Source organism: Pundamilia nyererei, unplaced genomic scaffold, assembly GCF_000239375.1.
Source record: "Pundamilia nyererei isolate P.nyererei 1_Seehausen unplaced genomic scaffold, PunNye1.0 scaffold00010, whole genome shotgun sequence".
NCBI lineage: Eukaryota > Metazoa > Chordata > Actinopteri > Cichliformes > Cichlidae > Pundamilia > Pundamilia nyererei.
Window position 1 is genome coordinate 128,810 of NW_005187411.1, and position 22,331 is coordinate 151,140.

Genomic DNA, 22,331 nt, shown 5'->3' on the forward strand with positions numbered 1-22,331 from the left:
TGTAGCCACAGCTGCCCTGGGGCAGACTGACAGAAGCGAGGCTGCCATATCGTGCCATCGGCCCCTCTGGCCAACACCAGTAGGCGGTAGGTGAAGTGTCTTGCCCAAGGACACAACGACTAATATCCTGCAGACTTATATACTCTCCTGGAGCACTCAAAGTGCTTTATACAACATGCACCCATTCAAGAAAGCACTTTTTCTATGCATTTTCTATCCACTCCGATGGATGGAGGTTAGTGGGGGTTAGTATCTTGCCAGCCAGGGATCGCTCTAGTCTATTCTATGGACAGTGGGAAGCTGTCAGAAAACAAAGATGCAGAGAGACGGTTATTATTCATTTATTTATATTTGTCTTTCAGTACCAATTTCCAGGTCAGCGACGTGCAATCATTTTTTGAGATGTTTGACTCTACCTAACATGTAAATGGTGGACCAGCTGCCACTCAAATAAACCAACCAACCCAATGAATACTTGGGCACCACTGTCTATGCCAGCTTCCAGGCTCTGTTTCTGAACTAGATTTGATTATGTGGCAAAAATAACAGTGAAGACAGCTATGTGTTAAAGACATCATAGACACAGTTCAAATAAACTGTAGTATCACATACGTCATGTCTCCCACCTGTGTTGTTATGTGTCAGCAATTGCTGACACATATGGCAAAGAGCTAGATCATTCCTTAACAGGAAGCACCCCTGCTGTAGAAGACAAATCTGAAATTGTTCACTGCCAGCAGGTAGGTTCACTGTGTCCCTCGATGTTCTGGTGGATCTCATTCAAATTATTTTTGTATCTTTTCCCCTCTTTTCGCCTATCAGCTCCATCTGCAGCACCAGTATTCTGGAGACGAGTGAAACAAAATCACAGGAATGGATGGAGACTCGTCTCTCTGCTTTGGAAGGTGTGTGTGTGTGTGTGTTGAATTGCATGGGAGTTTGAGCTCGCTAGTTTAATATCTTATGACTATCACTCTGAGCTTTACCGTTTAATAATCTTTGGGATTCAATTTGTTTTTAATCACCATTCCACCCTTACGCTGTCTCTAATTTCTTTTATGTCTCCCTAAACTTACTCGTTTATTGCATTTAAGTTTGATTCAGGTTTAGAGTAAGACTGAGACAGCCGGAGAAAACGGAGAGAGAATTTAAAAATCTGTGTTTATATAACAGGATTGCTTAATTAAAATCTCAGTAATATTACATCGCTTTGAGTCACTGCTTTCTCTTTCTGTTTTTAGCCCTTACCTCATTTTCTGGCCAATGGCAAAATTATCTTTTACAACGTGACTTGCCAGACAGAAAGCACTCCGATCTTGAGTGATCATGGGAGTTGCAAATATTTGCACCATTTGAGTACATCCTGTAGCTTGCTCCTTCCTGCTGGGCGTTCCTTCTGCACTCTGACGGCCTCCACCTCTGCCGGCGTGTCACCAAAATCTAAGATTTTGCTGCATGGATCCTCTGAAACAGGTAGGCATCGCTGTTTAGTAAAAGATGACTTTCTGCATTATTATCATTATCTGATAATCACTGAAGTTGCACACAGTGGACCAAATGCACTTCTAATACATTGCCTTTCAGGATTATACTAAAAGTAACTTGTTAATTATTGGTCTCTGACAAATTTTCCAATTAAACATGACATGTTTATTGACATGCCATGGAAATGTCATGGATCTTACATGTTTCTAATAATGCGGTTCCTACTTATAATGACGACATTTGGCAGTTGGCTCCCACAAAAGGTTTTTGCAGAGTAGTTAAAAGATCTCTGTCCATATTTTTATCTGTAACACAAAGATGCCCGAGTTAGGAATGCCACCCCACCCATTATTTCTCTTTTCCCTATTCTTTCCAAGTTGTAGACCAGAGTATTCATGTTTCACTCAAAAGAGGCAACCACATAATTCAGTCTAATGAAATTTTTATTTATATAGAGCAAATTCACAATGACAGTTGCCTCAAGGTGCATTGTATTGCAGGGTAAAGATCACCTGCTGCGACCAGTTAGGTGAGAGGAAAGAGAAGAGAGCAGAGGGGAGGACAAAAGACACATTCTGGAAGAGAGCAACAGAGTTTAACAATCGCCAACAATTAATGCAATTGTTGTGCGTAAACACGGAGGGGGGCTTCAGTGCATCACTGGAGCAGCCTGAGCCTATTGAAGTATAACTAAGGGATTAGGCAGCTATCAAAGACTTGACAATCTGATTCTCAGTTGCTGAAATTGGACTTGTATAGATGGAATGTCCCCTCTTTAGCCTGAGCCTAGTACTTGAGGCCAAGTGATACCAGCTAGATATAGTTGGGCTCACTTCAACCCACAACTTGGGTTCAGGAACCAGTCTGCTAAAGAGGGGTTGGACTCTGGTGGGTATATATAGTTCAACGACTGCACGTTGGGGTTTTCCTCACTAAACGAGAAGGTTGATTCCCTGCGCCTTTGGGTCAGTCGAGCAGAGTACCTGGCCTTCTTCAGGTCCCTGACTGGAGTGCTGAAATGTGCCACAGCCAGAGACTTACTTGTCCTACTTGGGGACTTCAGAGCCCATATGGACACTGACAGTGTAACCTGGAGGATGTGAGTGGGAGGAACAGCCTGCCTGACCTGAACCTGAATTCAGGAAACAAAAATACTTAATAACGTGACACGCCAGATGTCATGCGGCTGATTCTTACTACAAAATAATAATAATAAAAATAATAACTATTTGTATAGGACTTTTAAAAACACAGAGTTTATATAATATAAACATGACACAATATAAACAGTATAAAGGAAAGACTGAATAGTGTGTTATTATCCATGTTTAAAAGAAACAGCAGACAAAGTGCTTTTGAGGAGCAAAGCATGACAGGGCCCAAAGAAGGTCTTTGAACCTTTCAAAGCCTTTTGGTGCATTTGTCATCCGCATTTGTTAAAAGTTAATTTGTCTGTCATAAAGAGATCTTTCATTGGCGGAAGGGCAGGTATTACACTAAAAGAAATCCTGTGAACAAATTAGACAGCAAACTGTACTAATAATGGTGCAGATACACCATTATTTACCGACACCATTGTTTAATCTGACTTTTGGTAATTTATGACCTTATAAGGGACCAATATCAAACAAGAGACGCCAGAAAAAAAATTTAATGCACTAACAATTGTTTTTTAAATCCCGTGGTAGTCATCTTGTTCCTCCTCGCTCCACAGAGTCACCATCCCCATGCCACATTACTGCAACTCCTCTGAACGACAGTAGCTTGGAGGTTCGGTGGGTGGCTCTAACTGATGCATCTGTGAGCAGCTATGTGGTGGAGTGGTTTGCGGTGAGAGAGAAAAATAGCAGCACGCTATACTGGGAAGAGCTGAATCGCTACCAGACATCGCTGGTTATCACAGGTAATCCTGTAAAATACAACTCTGCCTGTTTAAAACTGCGGCGCCATCAATCTTAATGTCCACTTATCAAGATGATGATTTATGAGGAAGACACAGAGCAGAGAAGTAAAGTGTATTTCACGTTTGATCTCTTTTCAGAGGGATTAAAGCCAATGGAGCGTTATGCTGTTTCTGTGAGAGCCGTGTATGGCGAACGAGGAGCGGGGAAAAACACAACGCTCTACACGTACACACGGCAAGGAAGTATGTAGTCTGTGCAACACTGCAGTTGTTTCATGCTGAGCTTTAAATTAGCCTTTCAACCTCGATGTGATTGTTATTTGGCTTTTGAGGGTTGTGTATTTTTCTTACTGTGAAAAATACAGTAAGAAAAATAAAATACACAATGCTTCACAATTTCCCCATCGTGCGTGTGACTGCTACTCTCAAGGTCGTCTGTTAAAGATGAACTTTCTCTTTTTTTAAACGAACAATTTCGCAGATACAAGGGCGAATTTCAAGTTGGCTCAAGCTCCACCTCTTAAAAATGTTCTTGCAAATTAGTTCCTAATATTCAAAGTAATCCAACTAACAACTGAAGTAGACTCTTTTACAAAATTGTGCAATTCATGTGGACAATGAATGAATAGTAGAAATATATATAAATAGTTGAATGGCAGCATTGATGCTTAAGATGAGTTGCGCTATAATCTCTGTGCATTATGAAAGCCAATGACTTCGTGTTGTATGTCATGAAAACCATCATCACGCCATTGCTGATAAGGATGGTAAGGCTAATTGCAACACAACAAGTCACTTTTAGCTGCTGTTTTAATTCTTGTTTTTGTTGGCTGAATCTGTGTTGGTGCTGATTAAGTCATGACAGTGATCTAGTGAGCTCAACACAGCATATTTTTCATTAAAAATAAATAAATAAAAATCTCCCAGTCCACCTTTACATATAGATAGGGTGATTAGACCCCAACAAACTAAATGCGTAGCAACAACAATGTGCAAACAGTTTTTGGATGTAGGCAGATGTGTTATATTTGAATGTAGCTTTGGCTTACAATTTTATGGCATGCACACTTCATTTCACATTTTCCCTTCGTGCAAAATTAGAAAAATAACAATAGCAAAAAGGACAAAAACTCTGTTTTTCTGAAAATAGAGTTTCCATCAGATTCATTAAAATCTGCAAAGCTTGTGACTTTATGGTAATTTGCAACTTTCACTGATTGGCTTCACATTAGATAGGCTAAAACTTGATTTCATTATAATAAAAAGGCAGACATTAGAAAAGTGCATGTTCTGCAGAGCCAGTCAAAATGAGGCACATTGTCTCAAGATGCTGAACAGGGGTAAATGGACTGGTTCTTATACTCTATCTGAACACTCAAAGAGCTTTAAAAGAATAGAAATGCTGCGCACTGTCACGGAAGGAGGTCACCTACTCGTGGGCAAGATGATATCATCTCAGTTTCCTGGTGCAAACAATTTAATCAGATTGGATGGTGTTGGGAAATAAGGGTATAGCCTTTTTCTTACAACATGTGGTTTAGTTATCATCGCCATCATCGCACTGCCTGCTTTCGTTTCTGTCCGCACAGCACCCTCCGCTGGTATTGACGTAAAAGTGCAGCAGATCTCAGGCGGCATGGTGGAGCTCACCTGGAGTCCTGTACCTGTGGAGCTTCTTCGTGGTTTCCTCCGTAACTACACTCTGTACTACAGAACCAGAGACCAGCCCGCAAGGAGTGAGTCCCTGACAAACATATGAAGACACACCTTTACTTTATACACAGCCGCACAAAAGTGATCAGCAACAAGATGAAAATGGCCTTACATAGTATCTGATTTTTGTTTCATTTCACTCCAACAAGCTGCAATTGTGTTTCAGTTTAACATCCAGCATCTACTTGGCAAACATAGATTTACTGATAATGGCAGACTTTTTCATGAACTTGGCACATTTTTAGTGACATTTCCAAACTATAATAGTAAAAAATGTTGTGAAATGTAACAGCATATCAACCATCAGGGTGATCATTTTTGCATTACTTTGGTTTGTGCAAATACTAAACCTACTAAACATCGGGATGTTTTTATTGTCACCATTAGCACGTTAGCATGCAGACATTTAGTCAAATCACCGCTGTAGCAGACTCCAGCTTCACAGGAGCTTTATATTGTAAAGACCCTATACTTGTTATTTTAACAACTTCATCCCTGTAGAAATGAGTCAGCAGTTTATGAGTACTTCATTGTACAAAAAAAGAACGTGGTCCTGAGCAATAGTTCTCCATATTTGGCTGCAAATTGGCTGCTTTTTACAAATTTTAAGTTCGGTCCTATGTTTTTTTTATATTAATTTCTTTTTGGTATTGTTTCTCAAGCCATTTAATGCTTTTTTCCCCATTTCGTTATTTGAATGTAAAAAAAAATGCCAAAGAAAACACAGTCATAAAATAATTTCTTTGCACCAACAAGGTGATCTCCTGAGAGGTATTAGCTGAAACTTTTGCATATTCTCAGAAAAAGGAGAGTGGGAGAGAAACCTTTGCATATTCTGGCATGATGTGCAGTGTGTCCTTGGGCATTTGAGGCAGCTGGACAAAGGAAGGACAAAAGAAGATGTGGCAGGCCAAAAAACCAAATGCTATCTACAGGAGATGAGCGGTATTAGTTTTGGTTCAACTGGTCATCAAAACATATTAAGAAGTTCAGGAGAGGTATAACAGTGAGTGTCAACAATCATCTGTAAAACACAGGAGGCTCTGTCACGGGTTGAGGCTGTATTTTAGCCCAATCTCAACGAGATTGATGAAATTACACAGAAACTTAAAGTCAGATTTTGATCTGCCTGGAAAGCATCTGATTAGGTGTCTTCATTTTGTCAATATGAGAAAAAAAAACCTCACACTGCCAGTGCAATATAAACATTCTTGGATAGAAACCCCCCCCTCACAGTGGCTTCCCCAGAGCCCCGACCTCAACATTTACATAGATACTGTATTTCCATGTCTGTTTGCATATGTTTCAATAAATTGGTGCACCTGCTTCCCGTTTTGGTAGCAAAATAAAAAGAAATGAGGGGTAAGACTTTTTCACAGTACTGTAAACTACCATAATCACGAAACAGCCACTCTCGGATTTACACAGCAGAAACACGACTAACAAACAATACTAAACCTTTACTATGCAGCAGTCTGAGCCACTTCATGTCCTCAGACTCATAAAAAACACGCTACGATGCAAAAGGATATGTGAAGCATAGATGAAAAACTACAGATTAAAAACAACATGCTTTTTTTTTTAAACACCGCTTTATTAAAAGCAATCCTTTTGGAAGTGCAAGGTTAGACCGACTTGTCTTTGTTTTCCTTTGAGGATGAAGTTAACCGAGAGAAAAGGGGTAAAAGGCTTGATGTTTGTTTTTCCTTCCATTTGTTATGACTTGATGGATCGCCTGCCTTATCACATTTTGCCAATTATAGCTTCTCATGTTTATTTAGGTGTTTTTGTGCCTGGTCACGCTCGCAGCTACACGCTGCAGAATCTGTCACCCGGTAACTACGCCATCTTCATGCTGGCCAATACTGAGGCTGGTGCCGGAGAAACTGGGACCATGGCTAATGTGCACATACGTGAGGACAAACTTAAATGAACCTTAAAAGTAAAAAAAAAAGAAAGCATAAAACACACACACACCTTTATATTTAACAACTTTATGTGTTTTTGAAGGCTCTGAGGACATCTCGGTAGTGATGTATGTGGTCGTTCCACTCGTGCTGACGATATTGGCACTGATACTGATGGCCTGCCTAGCACAGCATGGAATGTAAGATATCCATTTAAATATCTATCTTATACAAACATATAGCTATTGCATGCAAAGCCTTGAGATGAATTTTTACGTTTTTTATTTACTTATTTATTTATTTATATTTTCTGTGATGTTTAGTGTGAAAGAGAAGCTGTGTAAAGATGTCCCTGATCCTTCCAGCAGTAGCTTGTCCCACTGGGCCCCTAAAACTACCTTGGAGGTAAATCAGGTTTTTTCAGCCAATCACAATAAAACCAATAATCAATTGATCCTTCTTTCATGTATTGTTTGAGTTGCAAAAGCCTGACATTTGTTCTGTTTGTTCTATGGAGCTTACCGCTATTCAAAAGGGCAGACTTTATTGTACCAATCTGTGGCTGCAAATACTGTAAAACAAATCACGGGTGTTAAATAATGTTTGATGAGAAAAAAAATATGCTGCCCAATTAGTTGAAAGTGAAAATACCCGTTGTCGATCCATTTTAAGGCTACTGTCAGTGGGAACCAAGCCACATAATGCAAAGTGCCAAGAACTGCAATTCCTCAGATGGCCACTTGAGGCTGTCTCCCAAAGTGGGTCATTGGAGCCAAGCTGATAAACTCTCTGGTCGGTCACTTGTGAATTCAGAATTCAGACAGAGAAAGCAGTCTGTGCTTTTTTGCCATTTTTACAGTTCTTGTTCGTTCTGTTTTAAAATTCTAAAGTACGGTGCTTAGCAGTGGCAGTGCAAAGAGCTTGGAATAGAGATAGCATGTCTGACTTCATTGCTTTCCCCCCCCCCCACAGAGTATGAATCCTCTTGTGCTGCCGGAGAAGCCTGCAGTCAAATACTCTGAAGTCATTGTGCTTGGTGAGCTGGAGAACTCCAGCCTGGATCAGGACCACAGCTATCAGGGTGTCTGTAATCTGCGAACATATTCCAGTCTCCGGTCTCCACTTGACATTAGTAGATCAGGGAAAACATTAACCAGAAGGTCTGCAACTGATCTTTCCCCCTGCTGCTCAGATTACTCCAGTGTCATGTTATCCAGACCGCTCCAGAATACTCCCGGGCCTCTTGTGCACCTCTCCTGTGACCAGTACGACTGGCAGACAGCTAACGTCAATGATGCTAAGTTGCAGCTAGGTGGAGCCAGCGAGCCATCTCAGTCACAGCCCAAGGATGAACAGAAAACCTTGCATCATTTTCTGCAGCACCATCAGATCCCCGCTTCCTTCTCTGACTTAAGCAGTATATCTTCTTCCGCTGTTTTACCTTCTCACACAACAGAAATCAGTTCCCTCAAGCATCCTTTTTCTCAAAGCAGCTTTAACTCATTGATGCAGTCTAACAACATCCGTCAGCCCAGTGATTCTTCAGATAATTTCACAACATCATTTTCACAGTTTCTCCCTTCTATCTTTGTGGATTTCTCCTACTGTCCTGTGGAGTGTGATCCTTACATTTCGTCAACGATTTAGTGTCACGAAAGGGAAGTACATAATATTTATTCATCAAAAATGTCATTATTGTGTTTTATTTATATGCATCCACCTTGTGCTTATCCAGTTGCCGGGGCGAGTGTTGGAACCTATTCCGGCTGTGTCATAGGACAAAAAGACAGGGTAAACCCAGTACAGGTCACCAGTCTAACCATTTACACTCATGGCAAGTTTAAAATCACCAATTAACCTAACCCCATACATATCTCTGGGAGTAAGCTGGAGTATCCAGAGAGAACATACAAGCTTCATACAGAAAGGGCCCAGGTAGCCAGTGGACTTTAATCCAAGGAACTTCTTTCTATGAGGCAAAAATGGAAACCACTGCACCACCTTGCTGCCTCCTAGTCATAAAATATGGAAAAAATGTTGTTGTTGGTGTTTTTTAATTTTTGTAGTCAAATGATTTCAAAGTCAGGATGCAGTAACTGTAATGAGTAAGGTCAGCTGACAACAGTCCAGTTAACATTAGCCCCTTTCATGCAACTGGGAATTCTCCAATGATGGGAATGTTCTCAAGCTTTGGCTGGGGAATCTTTCCCATCAAAAAAGATGTGAACAGGAATCAGTTGCCATTGACATTTGACGTTTAGGGAAATGCACTTATACGAGTTCTTCCTAAGAAGGAGATGAGAATCTGGATACCACTTTTCTACAGTAAATGTGAAGCTATACTCTGCAGAAGCATAGAAAGTGAAAACAGAGGATAACAGCTGGCCTGGCTCTGTAAAGAACATCTTTTTTTATTTGACAAGATAAATATGAGCAGTCAAAGGGAGGATGGATTATTTTCATATATATATATATGTAAACACACTCATTTGTGATTGGTTGGTTACTTTTTTGTATATGTTTTGAGGCATTATGAAGTTTTTTTTTCTCATCTTACTAATATACACGCCGCATGTTTTGGCTGTCAGTGCTGAGGAATGTTAACGCAAACTGCTCCCTGTATTTTAATGATGTTTGACTTGGCTGTTATTTTTCTATTTTTAGTGAAGTGATTTATTCTTGTTGCTTATATAGTTGAAATCAGGTATCTGAAAGCTTTATGTGTGTGCCTATGAAGAAGAAAAAAAGCATACACTCACTGGGCGCTCTTTTAGATACACAAGTTCAACTGGTTAGTCTATTTAGCCAGTTCGGTACATTTAGACACATAGATGATAATCTTCTGAAGCTCAAAGTGAGCATTAAAATGGGGAAGAAGGGAGATTCAAATGACTTTAGTATGTATGGTTATTGGTTTTAGGGTTGGGCTGGTGTGAGTATTTCCAAAACTGCTGATCTATTGAGATTTACAGAGAATGGTCCAGAGAAAAAGAAAAGCAAAGAAAATATCCAGTGAGCAGCAGTTCTCTAGGTAAAAATGCCTTGTTGATGCCAGAAGTCAGAGGATACTGGTCAGACTGCTTTGAGCTGACAGGAAGGCAACAGCAACTCAAATAGCCACTGATTAGAACCAAAAAGCATATATCTGAACGCACAGACGTTACGCCTTGAAGTATGCATCATACCTCAGCAGAAGACCACATGCCGTGCCAAAATGTTGCCTAATCTGATGAGTTTCGATTTCTTTTGTGAGATTCACATGGTAGCATCAGAATTTGGAGTAAGAAAGATAAAAACATGAATCATTCCTCCATTATATCAACAATTTAGCCTGGTCATGGTGGTCTTACGCTTTTTTTGGCACACTGCGCATTGTTTAATTACCACCTGAATATTGCTACTGACGACATCCATCCTTTTATGACCATCTTCTGGTGGCTGTGTCCAGAAAATAACATGCCGTGTCAGAAAACTGAAATCATCTCAAACTGATTCCTTGAACATAACAATTAGTTCACTGTACTTAAATGCCCTCTGGTCACATTCCAGTAGAGAAGCTTTTGATGTAGTGGAATAAAAGATTAGCATCATTGGATGTGCAACCAACAAATCTGCAGCAGCTGTGTGATGCTCTCACGTCAGTATGGCCCAAAATGTTTCCAGCACTTTGTTGAATCTAAAGACCAAATGAGGCCTAACCCAGCACTAGCAAGGTGTATCTAATAAAGTGCCCAGTGAGTGTATATATCTATATCTGTCTAAGTAGGAAGATATAGATTTAGTTATATATATATATATAAAAAGGACTTGAACTAGTTATAAATACTGTGAACAAAGACTAACTAGACTGTCCATTAACAGCATTTCTTATCTTTCTGGTTTGTTACAGCTAGACTAGACTCTTCTGCTACATGTTACCTATTTTCTGTTACACGCCTGCAGTTTGGAAAGTGGGCTCATGTTTTAAAAATGTACATGTCTCAGAGTCAGACCCCTCAAAATGCTGCTGCTGACTTGAGTTTATCGTTACAGTAGAATGAGCCATCTTTGTAACTGTGAATACTTCCGAGCTGAGTTTGTATTTGGTTTACATAATTTGTACGTTGTGAGAATTAAAATATCCACTTCAATGTATGAACCAGAATTTCAAGGGTAAAATATTAAATTTACTGTGTGCTAATTCTGTGTTTCGATTCATCACTCCAACAAAATATATATATATATATATTCGTTTTCAGCAAACCACATTATAGTTACTGTAAAGGAATCTTTATTTAGTCTGTGTGTAAATTGTGTGTAAAATTAAAGAGACTAACTGAAATTCAGCCACTACGACTAGCAACGAAAGGCAAGAACATAAAAACAGAGATAAGAAAAACTTATTAGGGCCGAATTGTGAGATGGAAGCTTGTTCACATTAATGAAATTAATATTTAATTAGATACATTTTGATAATATAAATCACTCTCTGCAAGCAGCCTGCAAATCAAGTACGTGGTCAGAATTGTGCACTTGTAACTATTTAAATAACAGCACTGTATCCTATTTTTGAAGCTGATTGTTGACGAGACAGCAGACACACCTCATCTGTGTCTTAAGGCTCAGGTGTGTGGAGACTTGAGCTGTTATAGTTTAAAGTCTAAGTGCTGATTGTGATTAAATGTGGACACCAAATGTCCCAAAACAACCAACATCTGTATCATACAGGGTGGTGTCTGTGTTCCGGTAGCCAGACCCACCTTGAGTTTAGTATATATGTAATTTAACCAATAGAAAACTGCACATGTAGGCCATGTTTGGGCCAACCGTTCATCGTTATCCAACTTAGTTTACAGCACCTAGTGTTTGCCACTCATTTTAAGCGCAAAATAAAATAAATTTAAAAGAAATGCGTTGATTCCCTTACAACTGTGCGTCAGCAGGTCGCAAATCCTCGGCAAATGTGCTATACTTTACCTAAGTGACTCTCTGTTAGTGCGAAACCAGGCCAAAGTTGGGTGAAATCGCTGCACTCCTTATTATTAGTTTGGAAAAAAGAAGGGTGACATGATTTTATCCCAAAAAAAGTCTCAGCACTGGAGAGAACATTGCCGAACTTTTAATTACCCTGCAAACTAAGCAGAGAAAGGGAAAGCAGAGAGAAAGTCGGGGAATTTCCCTTTTTTTCCAACATCAAGCGTTTTGGGACGATAAATTATCTGTTAGCTTTCTCTTTTTTTCTGTAAAGACAGACGCGCCCCCCGTGCGTAAAAAAGGCAGGCTAAACCAAAACGTGCTTCCTTTGCGACTTACCTGCCAACAACGAAGTGTATAGAAAGACAGACGGACAGATAGACAGGCATAAAGGGAGGCGGGCAGGTAAGGATCACTGGAGGCGGAAGAGCGAGCAGGTTATTCTTTCCTGTTAGTACTTTGTCCACAGTTTCTCCAGGTGTTCAGTTTACAACCTTCCTGCCTGCTTTTTGTTTTTTCCCCCAAACGCGGTTTTTATTTATTATTTATAAAAGTGGCGAGCCGTCTGAAGAAGCATGGCAGAACATGGGAAGAAACTGATTCTGGTTGCGGTGGATATTCTGTGCGTCTTTGCTGGTAAGTGAAAACCCCCGTTCTGCCCTCCTCCTCCTGACAATATGGCTGAAAACGTGATTAGTTTCTGGACGTAGGTTATTGGCTGTGGTTTAATGTTCACTAGTGATTTTTGTATGGACGGAACAACAGCATAGTAAGTCCACATTAAAAGTTGAATGGCCTTCAAAGTGACGCACAGGGGATTGCACAACCGTACGCACAGGTCTGATTTATATATCTCTGGTAGATTACCCACATGTTGCTTCATGGGTCGCTGCAAGATTACAGAAACTTTTAACGCCCCTTTAAGATATTACTCACGGATTCGGGAAAAACATCAGGACCATGACTGGCAGTGGTTTTAAAATATGCAATACTGTTAAACTGTGCGAATCGGTATCGGTCTCTACCTTGTTCGAACAAGCCAATAATCTTTCCCAGGACTGAGTGTGAAAGCTGCCTGGACTTCTGTTTATCTCTGGGTGTCACTGCACCGATTTCTTCACTGAAATGATCGGGGTTAAAATAGGACACGCACTATCTCATATCACTGTCAGCCAGTTGGCGACACTTTGTGCACGTCAGTGTATGCGTGCGTGCATCTCTACCTCCCCTTGATTGCATTCATACTGCCAAGAAGTGCAGGGTTGTTCCTCCTTTTTAAAAAAAAAAACAACCCAAAAACTTAAGGTTAAGAGGAAAAGCGAAGATCAGTGTCACTGAATATCTCTCTCTGACAGTTAAAATCCTGTCATGGGAACTGCTGAAAGGTGTGTTTATTTTTGCGTCTTCGTGTGTGTATGTGAAGAGGGTGGGCTCCAGAGACTGAATATGTCAGTCTTGAAAGACTAGAACCAAAATGGCTTGTTGCGACTTGCTGTGATCTACCACAAGGGCACAAATCCATTAATGAAGCTAGTATCTTCCAGCTGTTGGTGTCACACCTCTCACATTTTTGTCACCCTGACAGTTTGTACCACATGGTGGAAGAAGAAATCTGGACACTGATGTTGAATTCTCATAGTAGATTTTTCTGGAGTGAAATATGAGGGAGCAAGTGTGTGTGCGTGTGCGTGTGCTTTTTCAATGTATACATCCAATTGTGGACCCATCTGGTGGCTGAAAGGGAGGAATGATAACAATGATAATAACCATTCTGCATCCTGTGTGTGTGTGTTCGTGCGCGTGCCTTAAAGAAGTTCCTTGTAAAAAAAAAAAAAAAAAAAAAAAAAACCTGGTGGGGTGAGCTGGTGGATCTTATTTCATTATTTCGCCATAGTCTTTTTCTCTTTGGCTGAAGATCTTATAAACATGTAGAATGAACTTTTAAAACATTGAATCATTCTGTTGTGAAATCCCAGATGAAGCCTTTCTCAGGTCATAATTATTATGATTAATGCTGACCAAGGTTTTTATCATTTTCCCTTTTCTCCTGCTGACCAATTAATGGTATAAGGATGATTAGTCAGGACTGTGAAAGTGATTATGAATTCACATGAAAACATGGTTATAAATCTGCAGTCGGTTCAGGACTAAATGCATATAAAATGTGGTGACTAAACTAATAACACACAAAGACTGTACTTCTCATTTATTTATTGAACACAAAATGAATAATCCCCCACCACAGTCCAGCCTGCAGAATATAAGTAAACCTTTAAAAACGAATTTATTAGAAACAACCTCAATTAGATATTTCCTCATAGGTGCTTGTGAGGCTCTCACAGTGAAGAGGAAGATTTTTTTTTTCTCTTCCCACTACTCTCCTGAAAAAAGAAACAGTGTTCAACATTCCTATGATTTATTGAGAAAACGTCTTCCTTCAAATCAAGCCTCAACATTTTAGTAAAGGTCAGCATTCAGACTTGGTGTTCCCCATTCATTCATGTATTTCTTTTTAACCATTTTGTTGCTGCATTGACAGAAACCTGTAAATGGTGTTTATGCAATATTCAAAACAGCCTTAAAACATGATGCTGCCTCCACTGTGCTTTAAAGCTAGGTTGAGGTATTGGTGTGTGTCAGATATTGTTTTGTGCATTTTCACCAAAAAGTTCACTTTTTTTTCACCAAAAAGTTCATCCTCCCTGTACTGACTGGAACAGAAATGTTTTTAAAATTACGTAATCTGCCATTGGTCTGCGAGTGACTGCAAGTGTAAACTACTGTAATAAGGTTTCATCCTCTTAATTAGCTTGACTATAGAGGGTTTTGAAGTGTGTGCATATGTGTAATAGCGTACATGTCCAAATTAACTGATAGGGGCGTAACATGCTGAACTGAATACTGAACATCCACCATTTTAACAGTATTTGACAGAATACAATGGGGGGAAAAACTGAACGTGCACTCTATTAAACCTTCTGTACATACATATCTTAACGGATCCACATTCCTCCATTCGCTGACGTTTTGTTTTGGCTGTTTACTGCAAAGTTAAACTAATCCATCTGAAGGAAATGCCTGAACTCACTGCTTTTATCAGTGAAACTGTTGTAATGTTGTCTCACTTAAAACACTGTTTGTACATGAAGAGGATCTTGAGTTGTAGCCTTTCCAGCTGCCCGTCAGCAAGACAGCAAGAGCTATCCCAGCTGTTGCTGACCAGCAGCTTTTAGCTATCTAGACGTTGCTTAGGTGGTTCTAATCACTTTTCCCCCCTCTCTAAAACCAAAAGAATATCAAAACTCATTCGCTGATTTCAGACTGAATCTGTTTCAGAAGCTTGAATGCATCAATACACATCCAGTCAGTTTGCAAATAAAGGGGGAAAACCTAAGCTTTTGACCCCCTACAGTGAGGGGATCTGCTTTGTTATGCTGAGGAGGAATTTTGCTAGCATGATCTGGGTCCATCTAGTTGTCCCTTTTTAGAGGGAAAAGTAATTTCAAATCAATACAAAGTTGTTCAGAGTGATCACCTTTACCCCATCATCAAACACTTCTGTCCTGCTGGGGGTGGACTCTTACTACTACAACAACAACAATGCCCCCACCCATCTGCTGAGTCATACTGATATCCTCCATATCGTTCAGCAGCTGAGAGGTTCTTTTAGCATCAAGAAGCTGATGAAAGCAGTTCATTTAAAAAAGTAGTTATTGCTGCCCATGAATTGGCAGTGGAATTTAAAGCCCATTATGCTATAGTGTGAAAAGAAAATCCACAAGTGGAAAACACTGCAGATGGTTCCCAGTATTCCCAGGAGTCAGCATCCCTGCAAAGTCACCCCAATGCCAGACCATGCTATGATCAGAGAGGGCAAAAATCCCATCTCAGACTCTACAGACTACAGTTAGCAAGGCAAATGATAAAATCCAGGACAGTACAATTAGAACAAGACTGAACGAGTATTGTTTATTTTGAAGAGTTGCCAGAAGGAAACCTTTTCTATGCTTGAAAGAAGCAAAACAAAAAAAACAACATGGTCACGCTTGCAGAGTTGCATCTGAACTTTGCAAACCAAAGTCTTGTCCAAGAACACTGGACAGCATACAAACTGTCAAATGTGGTGATGGAAATGTGATTATTTGGGGGGTTTTTGCAGCAAAAGGACCTGGGCACCTTCAGTCATTGGGTCCACCATAAACCCCTCTGCATAGCAAAGCTACAACAGAGTGACTGAGCCATTGCAACACCTTGAGTCTTTTCCTTTTTCAAAGACCAGACCTTAACAAGACTGAAATACTGTGGGGAACCTTAAAATAGTGATGCACAGACTGCTCGAAAACCTCAAAGAACAGAAACAGCGTGGTAATAAAAAGTGTACCAAAATTCATACAGAAAATGATTACTTCGCATTACTATGACTAAAGGTGGTTTTACAAGTTACGTGGGGTGTACTTCACTTTTCAAACTTTGCTTCTGCATTTTAGCTCAGCTTTTGTTCAATATGTAATCACCTAATATAAGTCATATACTGTTGTCTCGTGTTTGTTTGTTTTGTTTTTTTTACCCAATTTTTAAATTATTCTTTTCGTAATGTCAAAGTATGTAAAACTTTACATTTGACAGAGGGTGTATTTTTCTTTTCTTTCAAAAACCATTGGAAACCCAAACTTATTCAGTTCCCTACCACATAAGACTTCAAGCAACGCAAAGACAGGGCAGATTTTTTAGTTTTTGTATCGATGACTTATGGTTTCATACCTAAACGTATCAGATGAAACTGAAACGCTCATGTGATACCTTTAACACAAACTTACATTCTGTGCTTAATAAGCGTGAGCTATAAGGAACAGAAACTATACGTGCTTTTTGTTTCTAGGGTCCGAAGCATAGAAGAGCTGCAGTATTGCGGAAATGACAGCCAGTGACTGACAACAGCTGTTTGGCTCGAGAGCTGTTATTTATATGCCATTTTTGACAATTTGTTGACATGTATGGGACACACACACAGTTGTGTTTTCATATCCTTGTGGGGACATCTAATTGACATAATGCTTTCCCTAGCCGCTTACCCTAACCATCAAAAATGAATGCCTAACCCTGACACTAAAACCACACTTTGAGTCTCAACGTGCCTTCAAACTCACGGGGACGTGGATTTTGTCCCCACAAGTATAGTAAACTTCCAATTTTTGGTCCCCACAAAGATATGACCATGTTGTGTACCCCACACACACACACACACACACAAACACACTGTATCTGCTTCTGCCAAATGCATGTCAGAGTCAAGTGGGAAGTGCTGACCTCTGCTCTCTGACATTCCTGCGTGAAAATGGAAGCGAGATATGATTGTTGTGTTGGCATACATAGTACAGGCTGTGTGTGCGTAGTTACATTGTCCTCCGTGGTCGTTTCATAAAGGAAGGTGTGTGTGTGTGTGTGTGTGTGTGTGTGTGTGTGCCCAAAATTACCAGATTCTTATGAAGGTCTGACCTATGGGCAACGAAATCTAATGGCCTAATTCATGCTCTGTACTCTTCTTTTTACAGACAAGTTTAAGCAAGAAAAGAGGTGATTTTTTTTTTTTTTTTTTTTTTTTTTTTAAACAAAACGCTAAAAAAGCCACTAAAACATGATCCAACATTATTGCACTTGAAATAACCCTATGAAGTGATATATTACAGGCTTTCAGTATGTGCTGTTCCTGGGAATTCCATCAGAAGATTAATCCCGCTTTTGTAGAAATGCACCGATTGTGAAATTGTGGGCTGATATCGATATGTTCAAATATTGGTATTTGGTACACACACAAGAGCCTGACTGATTTTTTTTAAGACACCAATATTTGGTTATTTTAAAAATATAATATTCTGATATAGCCACTGATAGATAGATAGATATTTCTTTTTTTGTCTTTCAGGTGCAAACAGATATAACATGGCAATTGTTATGCCTGGTTATTTATTTACTTGTGTACCCTGTTGCTGTTGGTCTTTGGCCGGCAGGGAGCTGCAGAGCACCCTCTGGTGGACAAACTAAGCAATGTTGAAGGGTGTTTCATATGCCTCTTCTGCATGTTTACAATACATTTTCATTTATTGGCTGTTAAAAATGGCTTAAAGCAGACGATAATATTGGTCTGCTGATAAATCAGTTGGCTTCTAGTACATATTTTTTGTGTCTTTGAAGAATATCTGAAATATCTAAATGTTACTGAGCACAGGAAAAACTTTTTTCAAACATTCAGCCAGCCAAATACTGATAAATGATGTCCACTGACATTGTTGCAAATTAAACATTAATCAATCAGCCATATTGACCAATATCAGAATTTGGCCAATATGTATCATACATCCGTCACATGGCAGACAGTAAGTCTGGAGTCGATTTAATTTAGCACAAAGACTGGAAATGAGGGGAAACTGTCTAGCCTGACCCCGTCTAAAGCTAACAAAAGCAAAATTTTATCAGCTCTAAAACTCAAAACAGACAGTTTGCTATTTTCTTCTTCTTTTACAAAATAAAGCTTTTATCAGCCAGTGTTGTCTAGGACTTTCCCAGGAAAATCCCCAGCCTCACAGGAAGTGATCCACTTTCTCTGCAACTCCAGTTTTCCGGGTTTATGAAGGAAAAAAAAACTGAATAATGCTGACTATTGCAGACAGACTGGATAAAAACATGAAAATGTTACAGCATTGGACTGCTGATTTCACACTGTTCTCTTGCTGTGCTGACTTCTTGGGAATGTATCGTAGAGAAAAGTAACAGCAATGAGAATTTGAAAAACTTGCCAATATAAACAAAAGTTAACAAGTTAAATATTGCTTTTAAGATCACCTCCACACAACCCCTGTTAGCTGACAAACCATGAAGTTACTCAGCAGGCTCACAGATCTCAGTCATCTGCTGAGATGTGCAGATACATGTTCACATACGTTGCTGTTAGTTGTTAGCCGTTTGTGGTTCTGTTCCCAGCAAATGTCTCAGTAGTTCAGTTCTCAAGATGAGCCACAGTATGGACTTCCATCACTTATCTTGAATGCTGAATAACAGGAACATTTTCCCCTTCCTGCTGGGTCAGAGGTCAAGGGGAAGTTGTACTTGTGTCTGATCCCAAATTCCATTATGTTTATTTTCTCAAAGTGGAATCGGGGTGCATGCTCGCCAGAAGGGATTATGAAAGCCTAAAACAATACTGTCTCTCCTTCCTTTTTTTGAATCTCCTGTGTTTTTTTTTTTTTTTTTTTAAACTAAAGGCAAAAGTTATCAGAAACTTGGGAGTGTGTGTGTGTGGTTTATGGACAACATAAAACTCGACAGCTACATGTAAAATTTCGGAGTAGGATGATACAAACTTTCAGTTGACCAAATAACATTTTACTGCTATACTCAGATGGTTTCCTTTAGTTTAAAATAAAAAAGGAGGGAGAAGAGATCCAAAAAATAGCAACGTTTTATGATCTTACATTCAAAACTGGGTACATTTTATGAGTAAAATGCTTTGTTTGCAGTTTAGTTTTACTTTCACATTAAAAGAAAACAAAAACAAAACCTTGAGTTTACTTGAGTTTAAACATTAAAATAAGGAGGGAAATGGGTAACATGGAGATGAATGGAGGGGAAAAGTTGAAGAAAAAACCAAAAAAGCATAAAATGTTTAGGACAGCGCAACTTTATTGTTAAATATATGTTGCCGAAGTGCAACAAAACTGCACATAAAAGCTAACTTTTTTGAAATGGGAGATGTTTGATTATATAAAGTAGTAAGTAAGTAGAAGGAGCTAAAACCTGCATCTATTAAATTAACTGCTAGAATTGACGACGACCGCCCCAGTGCACGTTGGAGGTCACTGCCTGAAGGAGCCAACCATCATGCACAAAAACCAGAGAGTTGATCCAGGAGCCACCAAAGTGGAGCATCTTCTCCACTTGACTATGCCAATGAAATTCTCTTCATAAGTTATGAACAGGAGTGACAAACAACAATCTTGACAGAGGCCAACTCCCACTGGGAACAAGTTTGACTAACATCTGAAAGCACCATATAATTTGTAAGGTATTTGCTTGAGAACCCTAATAGTCAGACAGTCTCCTATGAGCAAGCACTTTGCAACTGTAGGGAGGAATAACTCCCTTTTATGTATATTGGAACTGAGTCAGATATTTTTGTCCTCAAATACAGCTAAGCTATAAAATTAAGACTCAGGATCTCAAGATTTGCTGTGCATGTAAGAACAGAGTAGGTAATACTGTTGATTACTGGAAGTACATAAAGTGTATAAACCTCTTTACTAATGATTTCTCTTCCAAGTACCAAGAAAGGGGGGGGGGGTAAATTAAAGAAATGAGATTGGAACCAGTTACTGAAAGTCTGCTTAAGACTGGTGTCATTTTTTTATTGGATGTTAGAAGAAGCGGTGTATAAGGCCCAAGTGTAAATCAGTCTATAATGAGACGTTGCCTTGAAAGGGAGGCTCTCTTGGAGTCCTGAAAAGATCTCAAAATTGCACACAAAGAGGTGAAAAAGAACCCAGGAGTAAACACAAAACACTAATAAGCAGAAGCCTTTTTCACATGTCTACTCTAAGAAAATTGTTGAAAATAATTACGTTAATTTAAAGACACCACAAACATTATTGTCATTCCTTTAACCATTTAAATCCAAGAGTATCATATTTGATACATGGGTTTTTGAGACTTCTACATGAGTTTGCCCCCCACCCCCTTTCCTCCACAAAAAAAACAACAACAAAAAATTGCGAAATGCTTTTATTTATTTATTTATTTATTTATTTATTTTTAGAAATAAATTGCAAAACAAATGCAGGATGTAGCAAACATGATGCAAGTGAAAACTAATTTGCAAATTAATATAGATCATCGGAAGAGTCGATAAACACACAAAAAAATGTGTTGCAAGGCATTTCAGGCTTGCAGCTGTGAAGCATGGTGGAGGCAGCATCATGGTTTGTGGGCATACTTTGCTTCCTTAGAGCTGGTCATTGCAGTCATTGAGGAAACATCAATGACTTGAATTTCCAAGCTCTTTGATGGCATTTTAAAGGAAAAATTCAGGGAGGTAATCTATAGTCTGAAGCTTGGGAGAGGTTGGGTGAAGCAACAAGTAAATCAAGAGGCTGGAGTCCTGACGTCATGGTGCTGTCTTGAGGTATGTTCAAGCAAAACATACTGATGAATTGAAAGAGTTTTCTAGGCGTACTGGACGACAATTCATCTTTTTCACCGTGCTAGTTAAATAGGGAGCCAGAGGAAACGCCTACCGAAGGCATTCGCTTCTATAGAAGGTTCAACAAGTTATGCAAGACGGTTTAAATAAGACATTAAAAGCACATCTGTTTGGATTATTTTTCTAGTGAGATTGTTTTTCTAACCACATTTTACGAGTAGCATTTCCTACCTCAAATGCAAGAGAAGCCATCTATGATGACAACCACACTCAATGTTGGTGCTTATTTTATTGAGGTTTAAAGTTTTGTGATAAGAATGTGGGTTGCTAAACCATACAAGTAACCATGTAATTAATAACTAGAAAGAAAACAAAAGGTTGTTAAGCTCTTGAAGCGAGAAATGTCCTTTTACAGAATGAAGAATAAGAAATATAAAAATGTATTTAAACAATCCCTTTTAGGTATGCCTTACTTTTGCAAGTAGTTTTGGTGCATGAAAAATTTGATTTGGGATCAATTTGACCTAGACTCTAGCATGGGAGGCCGCCCTGCCAGCACAAGCCTACAAAAACATGTCAGGCCTTCTGTAATAACAGAGCCAGTCCAGATAATAGTTTCACCCCCAGCAACTCGGAGCAAGTCTGACTTGGGTTTCCTCACCAAATCTGTTAAGCAAGCTGACCAGTGGTTATCATGTATGTTTTTTAAGATCATTGCTCAACACATCTCCACCCTGGCAATGCGTAAGCCACTGGAGATTTGTGTCAAACAAATAGTCTCTTATCTAAATGTTATCCTTATGCCCTGCAGAATAAACAGTGGCTTGGTTTGACTTCAAAGTAGAGCTGAAAGCATGCTTGACCTACAGGAACAATGAATATGAGCGAAGGGAGAACTTTCATGAAAATAATTTCTCCTTAATGAGGAAACTGCTTGTCATCAAATATTATTAGTGGCACTTGTTCAGACTTGTAACAAATGACAAATCCGGCGTTAGGCTATTTAGGTCAGGGAGACTTAAAGTGTCCCTTATATGGTGACAAAGTAGGAGGCGTGGCAGACCAATAGGTGTTTAAAGAGATAGACAGAAGAACAAAACGTACATGGTGACATGAGCAATTCAGTGTTACGTTGTTAAAAGATGGCCTACAAAAAGAGTCACTTCAGTGACCTGCAATC

At 39.4% G+C, this 22,331-nt stretch overlaps 2 protein-coding genes across 4 annotated transcripts in view; both read left to right on the plus strand.

The window, feature by feature from the left end:
• Positions 1 to 10,004, plus strand: part of LOC102215120 (interleukin-6 receptor subunit beta) — a 16,966-nt gene extending 6,962 nt beyond the window's left edge. Inside the window, exons 7-15 of one of the 2 annotated variants that reach the window (XM_005723681.1) lie at positions 823 to 905; positions 1,242 to 1,473; positions 3,200 to 3,388; positions 3,527 to 3,631; positions 4,978 to 5,124; positions 6,883 to 7,014; positions 7,112 to 7,208; positions 7,332 to 7,413; positions 7,981 to 10,004. In XM_005723681.1, coding sequence (XP_005723738.1) covers positions 823 to 905; positions 1,242 to 1,473; positions 3,200 to 3,388; positions 3,527 to 3,631; positions 4,978 to 5,124; positions 6,883 to 7,014; positions 7,112 to 7,208; positions 7,332 to 7,413; positions 7,981 to 8,655 — 1,742 coding nt within the window. In that variant the 3' untranslated portion in view covers positions 8,656 to 10,004. Of the gene's footprint in view, positions 1 to 822; positions 906 to 1,241; positions 1,474 to 3,199; positions 3,389 to 3,526; positions 3,632 to 4,977; positions 5,125 to 6,882; positions 7,015 to 7,111; positions 7,209 to 7,331; positions 7,414 to 7,680; positions 7,739 to 7,980 lie in introns of those variants that run through there. The other variant, XM_005723682.1, reaches the window with a different exon arrangement.
• Positions 10,005 to 12,243: 2,239 nt separating this feature from the next.
• The window catches only part of plpp2a (phospholipid phosphatase 2a), a 15,992-nt gene continuing 5,904 nt past the window's right edge, over positions 12,244 to 22,331 (plus strand). Inside the window, exons 1-2 of one of the 2 annotated variants that reach the window (XM_005723684.1) lie at positions 12,244 to 12,366; positions 12,516 to 12,597. In XM_005723684.1, coding sequence (XP_005723741.1) covers positions 12,537 to 12,597 — 61 coding nt within the window. In that variant the 5' untranslated portion in view covers positions 12,244 to 12,366; positions 12,516 to 12,536. Of the gene's footprint in view, positions 12,598 to 22,331 lie in introns of both variants that reach the window. The other variant, XM_005723683.1, reaches the window with a different exon arrangement.